Source organism: Pseudophryne corroboree, chromosome 1 (assembly GCF_028390025.1).
Source record: "Pseudophryne corroboree isolate aPseCor3 chromosome 1, aPseCor3.hap2, whole genome shotgun sequence".
Lineage (NCBI taxonomy): Eukaryota > Metazoa > Chordata > Amphibia > Anura > Myobatrachidae > Pseudophryne > Pseudophryne corroboree.
In genome coordinates this window covers 1088368960-1088381492 of record NC_086444.1, presented here as the reverse complement: position 1 = coordinate 1088381492, position 12533 = coordinate 1088368960, and the positions used below count along the sequence as shown (strand labels likewise).

Here is a 12533-nt window from a genome sequence, read left to right as displayed (position 1 = left end):
GACACCGATGGTATAACCCTGCAGCCAGGATGCAGTATGATGCATAAGCAGCAGAAGGCCAGAGCTGACCCATAAATTGATAGTGGAATAAAGACAGGCGGGAGGAGAGTGCTGGAGAAAGGGCAGAGGAGACCGGAAATATGAACTAATAACCTCTGTTGTCACAAAAATGCAGCAATTTTCCAATGACTTGCAAATCATCACATGCAATAAACTCACAGAAAGCTGATATCTTTAAACTTCACATCACTCCTAATCAGCGTCCAATGGTGGTCATTTCGAGTTGTTCGCTCGCTAGCTGCTTTTAGCAGCATTGCACACGCTAGGCCGCCGCCCTCTGGGAGTGTATCTTAGCTTAGCAGAATAGCGAACGAAAGGTTAGCAGAACTGCTACTAAATAATTCCCTGCAGTTTCTGAGTAGCTCCAGACCTACTCCTAGACTGCGATCACCTCAGTCCGTTTAGTTCCTGGTTTGACGTCACAAACACGCCCTGCGTTCGGCCAGCCACTCCCCCGTTTCTGCAGCCACTCCTGCGTTTTTACCTGGCACGCCTGCGTTTAAATCTCTTGTGTAAATCTCCAAAGTTTTGTGTTAAATTACTTAGCGCATGCGCGCTGCGTACCGTGCGCATGCGCATTTTTGCTGTTTTTTAACTTGATTGCTGCACTGCGAAAATCGGCAGCGAGCGAACAACTCGGAATGACCCCCAATATCTTCAATGTTTTTACTAGAAGATACCTGATGTAATAAATGACGAGTTTTCAGCTTGCCAAAAAAAAAAATTGCTGGGCGGTATCCTATTAGATACAGTGATTTACTGCACAGTAATAACTGTCTTTTTAGCCCGATAAGCCCATTTTTACTGTGCGGTAAATCACCCGTTATTGGCCGATAACACATGGGACCTCTGATAAGATGATGGACCCATGTGTTACAGTCTGATAAGGGGTCTCCTGGGGCTAGTTATCAGGGATTCTGCTTTGCGTGCCTGAGGCATGCAAAGCATAATCCCCAATAAGTACGAATTTATGGGGGTAAATTGGATAGCCCAGGAGGAATCCTTTAGCTGCAGCAACTCACCGCAGTTTATAGGATACCGCCCTAAAACAGTGGTTCTCAAACTGTGTACCTAGGCACCCTTGGGTGCCTCAGGATACTTTCAGGGGTGCCCCGGGTTGGTGGTCAATGTACGGTCAATGTAATAGACAAAACCAGAGCTTGTAGCTTTTAATCATAAAATATGTGGACAAACAAAACAGAAGTGAATCCAGTCCCACACCACATTACTGAACCTAAGGATGACATATAAACACAATTTCCTGCATTTAATATTTTTTTCAGAATTTTTCAATAAGAAACTTTTAGGCCTAGGGGTGCAGAGAAAACATTTCTGATGCTCAAGGGTGCCGTGACTCAAAAAAGTTTGGGAATCACTGCACTAAAGCATAGAGGTCCCCCTAGCTGGCGAGATACTGTAGCTGGAGGTGCAGCAATCTGGACAGCACATTTGAAGGACAAAAAAAAATGTGCATGCTTACCCCCTTCATCCTTATGAGCATTTGGTCCAGTTCCTTAGGGAAGGAGGCAGGACAAACGTGTGCTCCAGTTTCCCTCCTCCAGAAAGAACTAATAAATGTAAGATCACGAGCGGTGCATTTAGCAATTTATAAAAACAGAATGATCAGTCACTAATAATTAAAATACATCCAGGGGATGTAAATGTTACATACTGTACAGGGGTGTATCTATGGGTCCGAGCGCCCCTGGCAAATTACGGGGCTGACGCCCCCCCCATATTTGAAATAGGATTACACCATCAGTACATATGTATGAACAATTTCTGTGTAGCTGAGCGAAAACTACTGTCCCATGATATCAGCCATTCTACGGTTTCCCCTTCCCACAATTCAACCCCTTCCAGTCTGTTCCCTTCTTTAAAAAAAGCAGTGTCCCTTCACTCTAACGCATCAGCTACCCATACCCTTCTCCTTTAACACACAGCCCTTCTCAATTTGCCAGCTAACTTCTCATGACAGCACCATCCATATCCCATCTACTTTAAACACCAGCACCCCCCCTCCATACCCCTTTTCCATACCATGCCAGATAATCCGATATCCATTCTCATCTACACTACCAGAGTCTCATCATCACCATTTCCACATCCCCTCTAAAATACCAGCAACTCTCACCCCCCCCCCCCCCCCACATGTGCCTTCCAAGTGCCAGCCATCTGCAGCTCTTGTTCCCAATTTGGCTTTCCAACATACCCCTCCTCCCCCGTATATACATAATTATATGCCAGTTCTCCTAATAGGCCCTCTCCTCAATGTACCCCCCCATATACCCCTTCTCAATTCCCCACCCATACCCCTTCCCCTCAATAGGCCATCTCCCCGCCCCCATATATCCCTTCCCCTCAATAGACCATCCCCCATACACCTGCTCAATAGGCTATAACCCAAATACCTTAATATACCACCACCACCCCCATATGCCTTCTCCTCAACATGCCATCCCCTCACTATGGCACCCCCCATATGCCTTCTCCTCAATTTGTCATCCACCCATACCCATCTCCCATCTTCAATTATGGGAGAGGGGATATGGAGGGATAGCATATTGAAATTCTAGAATCCATTTGCGTCAAGACACTCACCCACTAAATGTCTCCCCCACCCCAAACCTCCCCTCATCCTCTGTTACCTGGTAGCACCGTTGCCTTCTGCCCTCTCCCGCAAGCACAGACACAGCTTCCTTTCTCACCCATGTTCCAGCGCGGAGTCCGCACCCACTACCCAGTCACTCAGCCGCTGCCCACATATCAGCACGTCACCCACTCCATACAGTGGCGCCTTTGATATGTCCGAGGGAGGATCAGCGGACAAAGCAGCTCCACCTCCCGCTGTCACACAGAGAGACAGAGCGGTGTCTGCAGCCGGTCCCTCCCCCCTGGCTGGCTGGCTCAGATACGAACGGAGATTCCCCCCCCTTCCCCCGGCGCTGCAATGATGACGGAGTCCGGGATATGCGGCTCCTCAGACACATCTGCACTCAACCCTACCCCACTCACTGTCACTATTATTTTAAACACAGTGGCTGCGGATGGCACAGCCAGGCAGCGCCCTAGCTCTGGCGGCGCCCCTGGCGAGTGCCATCCTGGCCAAAGTGTAGATACGCCCCTGATACTGTATACTGTATCTCCGACACCTGCTGTGATCCCTCCATTCCTGCCGGCAGCCGCATCCTCCATAGGTTTCTAAGGGGGATGTTTGCTGCCAGATTTATCAACTTCCAGAATGTGAAGCATTCCAGAAGATGGCCCCTGGCAGATAACGAAAGATGGTGCCCATATTGCATTGAATATGAAAATTAATGATAATTAGACCCCTAAAAGTCTGGTAAATAAAAGTAGCTTTTGTAAAGGAAAATTGAAAACTGGAAAAACTGATGGCGCTAAGCCATTACCCTAATAATGAAATGTATTACAATAAAAGCTATTAAAAATAGAAATACCACACACTCTCAATAACAATTTTAAATAAAATGGCAAATCATTTTATAAATTGCTATTCCTCATTAGCACAGTTGCATTCAATCTAAACTTCTAAAATCTGAAATGTCAAATATATATATAGTTTTTTTTGGGGGGGAAATGGTCTCCTTTTCAGTCTCATCTCTTGTGACCTGGCCTCTCTGGAACACATTCTCTTCCTCCCTGATCTCCTTGAGCATTCCTGTCACATTGCCCCCTGCCGCTGCTCCGCTTGGTGCCCTATATAGAAAGGTCACTTTGGTAATCTGCCAACAAGGTCAGCAGTGCAATGGCAAGAAAGACCCATAATTCACTCATACATATTTAACACTGGCCTAGATTTTGAAGAGCATCTCATGTAAAAGACCAGTGTTTTTCTGTGGGTTAAGGCTGTAATAAGGTAATAAGCAGCTTATAAACAATGTGTTAATTATCAGGCATAGGCATGTAATATTGAATGCAGACGAATAATAAAACAGAGGCAATTATTTATGTTGTTTAATTTGATTAATTCTTGTTCTTCACTCTCTTCGTTTACTAATAACAGACTATCAGGAAGATTTATCAAAGCTTGGAGAGAGATAAAGTGCCAACCAATCAGCTCCTGTCGTTTTTTCAAACACATCCTGTAAAATGACATAAGCTGATTGGTTGGTATTTTATCTCTCTCCACTTTATCTCTCACCAAACTTTAATAAATCTTCCCTATATGATTTCAATATTAGCAGCCCTTATTGCAGATTATCCTGTCTCCTTTATGAACACACCAGTTAATTTTGCATTTTGATCAAGAGGCCATTTTATCATAGACAAACAATTAATCCTGTATCACAGTGCTATTGGTCAAGATGATCGGTATGAAGTAAAAAGCTTTGCATGAATTCCACAGAAAACCTTTACGTATGCACATTTCTCAGAATGCATGGTCTGTGAATAGAATTGTTTTGCAGAACACTTTTTAAACACTGCCTAATGCTCTTATTTTGATTTTGACCAAGTGTTATCTCTGTCATGGAAGAGAATTGTCCTAACATGACCGCCATAGGGAAAGATATGATCATCTTTCAGTAGTGAAGTCAGAGGTACAGATGTGCAACTGCCCCAGATTTGCAAATCTTGCCAATCACCCATGAGCTCACATGCAGTGCTGGAACACAGCATGAACATTGGCCCTCATTCCGAGTTGATTGCTCGCTGCCGTTTTTCGCAGCATAGCGATCAGGCTAAAAACCGGCTGTTCTGCGCATGTGTATGGGCCGCAGTAATTTCACACAAAACTAAGCAATTTTACACAGGGGCGAACAACGCTTTTCAGTCGCTCTGCTGATCGGTGAGTGATTGACAGGAAGTGGGTGTTTCTGGGTGGTAACTGAGCGTTTTCCGGGAGTGTGCTAAAAAACGCAGGCATGTCAGGCTAAAACGCAGGAGTGGCTGGAGAAACGGGGGGGGGGGGGGGGAGGGGGGCTGGCCGAACGCAGGGCGTGTTTGTGACGTCACACCAGGAACTAAACAGACTGCAGTGATCGCAATCTAGGAGTAGGTTCTGAGCCACTCTGAAACTGCATGGAAAAAAATTCGAGCAGTTCTGCTAACCTTTCGTTTGCACTTCTGCTAAGCTAAGATACACTCCCAGAGGGCGGCGGCTTAGCGTTTGCACTGCTGCTAAAAGCAGCTAGCGAGTGATCAACTCGGAATGAGGGCCCTTGTGTAGAGTAAATGCACTGTGAATGAGGTGATCTGAACTTTGTGTGATGGATGGGTGGTCAAAGGACCTCCTATCCCTCCCTTTTGCCTCTAAACAAATGTCAAATGACACACACACGTGAAGTGGACATACTGTGCAAGTGGACATACTGTGCAACGGTATCCATTCACATGGTCGACCATGTTATGGTCGACAGTCATTAGGTCGACCACTATTGGTCGACATTGACGTGGTCGACATGGACACATGATCGACACATGAAAATGGTCGACACATGAAAGGTCGACACATGAAAAGGTTGACATGAGTTTTTTTACTTTTTTTTCTTTTGGGGAACTTTTTCATACTTTATGGTCCACGTGGACTACGATTGGAATGGTAATCTGTGCCAAGCGAAGCGGTAGCGGAGCGAAGGCACCATGCCCGAAGCATGGCGAGCGAACGCGGTGCACTAATTGGGGTTCCCAGTCACTTTACGCAAAAAACGACACCAAAAAAAGTAAAAAAACTCATGTCGACCTTTTCATGTGTCGACCTTTCATGTGTCGACCATTTTCACGTGTCGACCATGTGTCCATGTCGACCATGTCAATGTCGACCAATAGTGGTCAACCTAATGACTGTCGACCATAACATGGTCGACCATTCATACCGGAACCCTGTGCAACAACATTGGACATACTCCAGGTTGGCTGTTTAACTTCTCTTCAAAGCTGGCAATACCACAGAATGCACAGCACCCATTTCTGTACAATATTGTTACAGAAATATATTTTACTTATACAACAGTATTATAGCATTACAGGTATTTAAAAAAAATATATATATTGAGTTTGACCTGACTATTTTTGCTTACGTTGGTGGTAACTTTTCCTCTAATTTATACTCTCATTCCTAGGAAGAAAATTCACAGAATCATTTAAAAGAACTAAACACTCAGCTGGATAAATGTGAGAAGGAGATGTGCAGGCTGGAACAGGAGAATGCAGCCTTGAGGGACTCAGTGGAACTGCTTAGCAAAGAGATAACACTATCCCAGCAAGAGGCATTGGGGTTGAAGGAAAACCAGAGCAGGTAGAAAGAGTCCAGCACCTGCAAGAACTATACTGCTTTTTTAAAAATAAACATTAATTACATTTGTGAGCTATAAATATCATTGGCTGGGTATCAGACAACTAATCCACAAATAGGTAATGGATAATTAACAGAATCCAATGCTGTGTCTACTTTCACTAATATGTTAATTTTTACAATTAAGAATGTAGACTATTTGGTGTCATTTACTGGCCTGCACTTATAAATAAGCTAAGAAGACAACTAGAGATTTGCAGAAATAGAAAAGCACTGCTGGGCTCCCATATATTCTAAAATTGTCTCACTATTCTCCCTTTTGGCATATTAATGGGTGCAGTGTGTGTAGTGCACACGGGCCCCTGGGTGGAGTGCCATTTTCCTGGTGTTTCGAGCATGCGCAGTAGGAAAATCACTGGGAAAATGGGCGCCGCATCATTTTCCCAGAGATCTGCTCATGCGCTCTAGACTCTGAGACAGCGCTAGGGTCCTCTAGGGACCTTTGTGCCCAGAGTCACAGCGCTGCTACCAGCTAGAGAGGAGGGGGTCCTGACGGAGCCTCCTCCTATCTAGATATGCCCCTGCAGTCCCTTTCTATACAAATATATCTACATTTTCTTATTGTGAACCAGTCAACTTCTGCATGGACGTTTTCAAACTCATAATTCATTGTGTTTCTGCAGATTTTTTATTTTTAAAGGAAAATTGAAAGATGCTCCTTGCATAAGTATTTAGTCATGTGCTGTAGAAGCTCCAAGTTTACATGGTTGAAAGATATTGCCCTAACAGTATGTTTACAATCAGCCTCTACTAGTGAACCATTAAAAATGTCAGCTTTTCATGGATGAACAGCTTCCCATTTCACATAAAATTGGTCAATTCAAATTACTAAGAATCTTTAATTTACGGACATGAAGCTGCAAAAAAAAAAAAAGCTGGTATATAGCTCAGAACGTCCTCTGACATTAATGGATAAAGAAAAAGTTTACAACATTTATTAAATAATGCAATATACATTAACTAAACAATCAAATTTTCTGACCACCCATGCCCCTTTTCTGGAGAAACCACTTATCAGCTTCGTCCCTTTGAAGATCTGTATATCAAGGCTGTCCCACTGTAATCAGGGTATCCGGTCTTCAGGTCGACAGCACTTAGGTTGACACTCATTAGGTCTACCACTATTGGTCAACATGCATTAGGTTGACATGGTCACTAGGTCGACATGGCAAAGGTGGAAACATGAAAAGGTCGACATGAGTTTTTCACATTTTTTTTTCAGTATTTGAACTTTTTCATACTTAAAAATCCACGTGGACTACGATTGCACCTGGCGAGTGAAGCAAGCCATGCGAGGGGACACGGTTCACTAATTGGGGTTCCCGATCACTTTACGAAGGAAACGACACCAAAAATATATTTAAAAAAACTCAAGTCTACCTTCTTTTTCCATGTCGACATTTTCCATGTTGACCTATTGCAGGTGTCGACTTAGTCACTGTCGACCAATAGTGGTTGACCTAATGACTGTCGACCTAGTTACTGTCGACCCAGCGAACCACACCCGTAGTAATCAGGATAAAAAGGAGGTATGCAAAAGGTGTCTTGTTACAAGTATAGACCAAAGCCTAATATCCACAAGCTACAATGATGTGCATAAGCCAAGTACTATTAAAGGAACCGCTAAGCACAAAACATACACATGTATATTAATATTCTGCAGCTTTAAATCTCATTTAAATCATTCAATGTACAAAATAAAATAAAATTTTTACAAGGGTACAGAAATGAGGCAGACAGGTACTCCTAACTTGCATTTTGCAACAACCAACTGCTCCCATCTGAAGTTTTACTCCTCCGTGTATTTCACATAAGAAATAAAAGCATTTGGCCAGAAATATAGAAACTGCATCAGAAAGTGTAATTTCTCACTGAGAAAGTGATAAACCAGTGATATGTGCAAGGTGATAAAGGCACCAGCCAATCAGCTCCAATATGTAAATTAACAGTTAGGATCTGATTGGCTGGTGCCTTTATCACCTTGCACATATCACTGGTTTATCACTTCCTTATGCCTTCTCCAGGTTAATACATCTGCCCCTGAGGGTGTTTTGCATATTTGTAAATAGCTTGCACTAATAACTAAAGGCCCGTATTCACTGGCCGATGTGGGAGAGATGTGTGCTGAGCGTGCGGGGGGAGACCGCTCATTCCACCCAGCGGGTGAAATGAGCGACCAGCTAGCTTGGCCTGCACATCGCTATCGCTGTAGGGGGTACACACAGAGCGATCATGCTTAAAATCTAAGCAATCTAGTCAGATTGCTTAGATTATTGCTCCGTGAGTACCCCCCTTAACACTTGTGCCTTGGGAATGTGCATGCTGCTTTAAGCAATGCTAGAAAGGGTGCTGTAACTCATTGTCATGCTTTTCGTTACATTTTAGAAAGGCAAAGATGTTACACCTCTTGTTTCCTTTCTTTTTATATATCACCTCAAAGTTATAAAAAAACACAGGGGGATCGTGCCGCTATAGCACTTCCTGCTTCACTTCATTACCGAGGCGAAGTAGGAAGGGACATCGACAAGATGTAAACATCTTGTCTGCCGAATCGATGATCTCACAAGCAGCCTGGAGCCGGCACCCGGCACAGCCAGGGACAGCGCTGTCCCTGCTGTGGAGTTAGGGCACTGACACCTGCCGCTGCTGAAATCGATAGCTGCAGGTGTCGGACGGGTCAGTGCCACGGATCGTTCTTACATTGCCCTGTACATCGGTGCGCTATCTAAAAGATAGCAGCAGCGATAATGACGGGCGCACACCACTGCTGTCATACATGGAGAGAAGCGGTATCAGCGCACATCACTTCTCCACTCATAACGACCTTTAATACATTTATCCCACAGGATTTAATGAGTGTGTACAGTTGACCTTTTTATTTGTACTTAATATTTTCATATGTGGAAAGAAATCACGAAGAATTTAAACTGAAACAAAAAATGGAATTAGAGTCATTGAGACAAAGTCACCAGCAAGAAATCCAGTCGATGGTCTCCAACTTCAGCAGCTCTCAGACTTTCCTCCAGGCGAAGATAGTGGCTTTAGAAGCTGAGTAAGTAAAGCTGCATGTAAGATATGACTTATACAGTAAGTAGCACCTTGTATTTCTATGGAACTTTCATTCCATATTGCAGAGTTTGGCACCATGTGGTTCTCCCACAGAAAGTGGTGCACACATCTCTGCTTGTCAGGCCAGCAGCTAGAACTTGTAGCTCAACAACAGCTGGAGCCACTTACTCTGTCTACACCTGCCTAATCGAGATGCATGTGATTGGCTGTTTTTTGAAGTTCAGCCAGTAACGTACAAAGCAGCATTTAAAATAAGAATTTACTTACCGATAATTCTATTTCTCATAGTCCGTAGTGGATGCTGGGAACTCCGTAAGGACCATGGGGAATAGCGGCTCCGCAGGAGACTGGGCACAAAAGTAAAGCTTTAGGACTACCTGGTGTGCACTGGCTCCTCCCCCTATGACCCTCCTCCAAGCCTCAGTTAGGATACTGTGCCCGGACGAGCGTACACAATAAGGAAGGATTTTGAATCCCGGGTAAGACTCATACCAGCCACACCAATCACACCGTACAACTTGTGATCTGAACCCAGTTAACAGCATGATAACAGAGGAGCCTCTGAAAAGATGGCTCACAACAATAATAACCCGATTTTTGTAACAATAACTATGTACAAGTATTGCAGACAATCCGCACTTGGGATGGGCGCCCAGCATCCACTACGGACTATGAGAAATAGAATTATCGGTAAGTAAATTCTTATTTTCTCTGACGTCCTAGTGGATGCTGGGAACTCCGAAAGGACCATGGGGATTATACCAAAGCTCCCAAACGGGCGGGAGAGTGCGGATGACTCTGCAGCACCGAATGAGAGAACTCCAGGTCCTCCTCAGCCAGGGTATCAAATTTGTAGAATTTAGCAAACGTGTTTGCCCCTGACCAAGTAGCTGCTCGGCAAAGTTGTAAAGCCGAGACCCCTCGGGCAGCCGCCCAAGATGAGCCCACTTTCCGTGTGGAATGGGCTTTTACAGATTTTGGCTGTGGCAGGCCTGCCACAGAATGTGCAAGCTGAATTGTACTACAAATCCAACGAGCAATAGTCTGCTTAGAAGCAGGAGCACCCAGCTTGTTGGGTGCATACAGGATAAACAGCGAGTCAGATTTCCTGACTCCAGCCGTCCTGGAAACATATATTTTCAGGGCCCTGACTACGTCCAGCAACTTGGAATCCTCCAAGTCCCTAGTAGCCGCAGGTACCACAATAGGCTGGTTTAAGTGAAACGCTGAAACCACCTTAGGGAGAAATTGAGGACGAGTCCTCAATTCTGCCCTGTCCGTATGAAAAATTAGGTAAGGGCTTTTATAGGATAAATCCGCCAATTCTGAGACACGCCTGGCTGAAGCCAGGGCTAACAGCATTACCACTTTCCATGTGAGATATTTTAAGTCCACAGTGGTGAGTGGTTCAAACCAATGTGATTTTAGGAACCCCAAAACTACATTGAGATCCCAAGGTGCCACTGGAGGCACAAAAGGAGGCTGTATATGCAGTACCCCCTTGACAAACGTCTGAACTTCAGGAACTGAAGCTAGTCCTTTCTGGAAGAAAATCGACAAGGCCGAAATTTGAACCTTAATGGACCCTAATTTTAGGCCCATAGACAGTCCTGTTTGCAGGAAATGCAGGAAACGACCCAGTTGAAATTCCTCTGTAGGGGCCTTCCTGGCCTCACACCACGCAACATATTTACGCCAAATACGGTGATAATGTTGCACAGTTACATCCTTCCTGGCTTTGATCAGGGTAGGGATGACTTCATCCGGAATGCCTTTTTCCTTCAGGATCCGGCGTTCAACCGCCATGCCGTCAAACGCAGCCGCGGTAAGTCTTGGAACAGACAGGGTCCCTGCTGGAGCAGGTCCTTTCTTAGAGGTAGAGGCCACGGGTCCTCCGTGAGCATCTCTTGAAGTTCCGGGTACCAAGTCCTTCTTGGCCAATCCGGAGCCACGAGTATAGTTCTTACTCCTCTCCGTCTTATGATTCTCAGTACCTTGGGTATGAGAGGCAGAGGAGGGAACACATACACTGACTGGTACACCCACGGTGTTACCAGAGCGTCCACAGCTATTGCCTGAGGGTCCCTTGACCTGGCGCAATATCTGTCCAGTTTTTTGTTGAGGCGGGACGCCATCATGTCCACCTTTGGTTTTTCCCAACGGTTCACAATCATGTGGAAGACTTCTGGGTGAAGTCCCCACTCCCCCGGGTGGAGGTCGTGTCTGCTGAGGAAGTCTGCTTCCCAGTTGTCCACTCCCGGAATGAACACCGCTGACAGTGCTATCACATGATTTTCCGCCCAGCGAAGAATCCTTGCAACTTCCGTCATTGCCCTCCTGCTTCTTGTGCCGCCCTGTCTGTTTACGTGGGCGACTGCCGTGATGTTGTCCGACTGGATCAACACCGGCTGACCCTGAAGCAGAGGCCTTGCCTGACTTAGGGCATTGTAAATGGCCCTTAGTTCCAGGATATTTATGTGAAGTGACGTTTCCATGCTTGACCACAAGCCCTGGAAATTTCTTCCCTGTGTGACTGCTCCCCAGCCTCTCAGGCTGGCATCCGTGGTCACCAGGACCCAGTCCTGAATGCCGAATCTGCGGCCCTCTAGAAGATGAGCACTCTGCAACCACCACAGGAGAGACACCCTTGTCCTTGGAGACAGGGTTATCCGCTGATGCATTTAAAGATGCGATCCGGACCATTTGTCCAGCAGATCCCACTGAAAAGTTCTTGTGTGGAATCTGCCGAATGGAATCGCTTCGTAAGAAGCCACCATTTTTCCCAGGACCCTTGTGCATTGATGCACTGACACTTGGCCTGGTTTTAGGAGGTTCCTGACTAGGTCGGATAACTCCCTGGCTTTCTCCTCCGGGAGAAACACCTTTTTCTGGACTGTGTCCAGAATCATCCCTAGGAACAGCAGACGTGTCGTCGGAATCAGCTGCGATTTTGGAATATTTAGAATCCACCCGTGCTGTCGTAGTACTACTTGAGATAGTGCTACTCCGACCTCTAACTGTTCCCTGGACCTTGCCCTTATCAGGAGATCGTCCAAGTAAGGGATAACTAAGACGCCTTTTCTTCGAAGAA

At 45.4% G+C, this 12533-nt stretch overlaps 1 protein-coding gene across 2 annotated transcripts in view; it reads left to right on the top strand.

Moving 5' to 3' along the window:
• Window positions 1–12533, top strand: part of FAM184B (family with sequence similarity 184 member B) — a 194773-nt gene that overhangs the window by 159702 nt on the left and 22538 nt on the right. For both annotated transcript variants that reach the window (XM_063921418.1, XM_063921428.1), the window contains exons 9-10: window positions 6141–6316; window positions 9282–9425. In XM_063921418.1, coding sequence (XP_063777488.1) covers window positions 6141–6316; window positions 9282–9425 — 320 coding nt within the window. The remainder of the gene's footprint in view (window positions 1–6140; window positions 6317–9281; window positions 9426–12533) is intronic.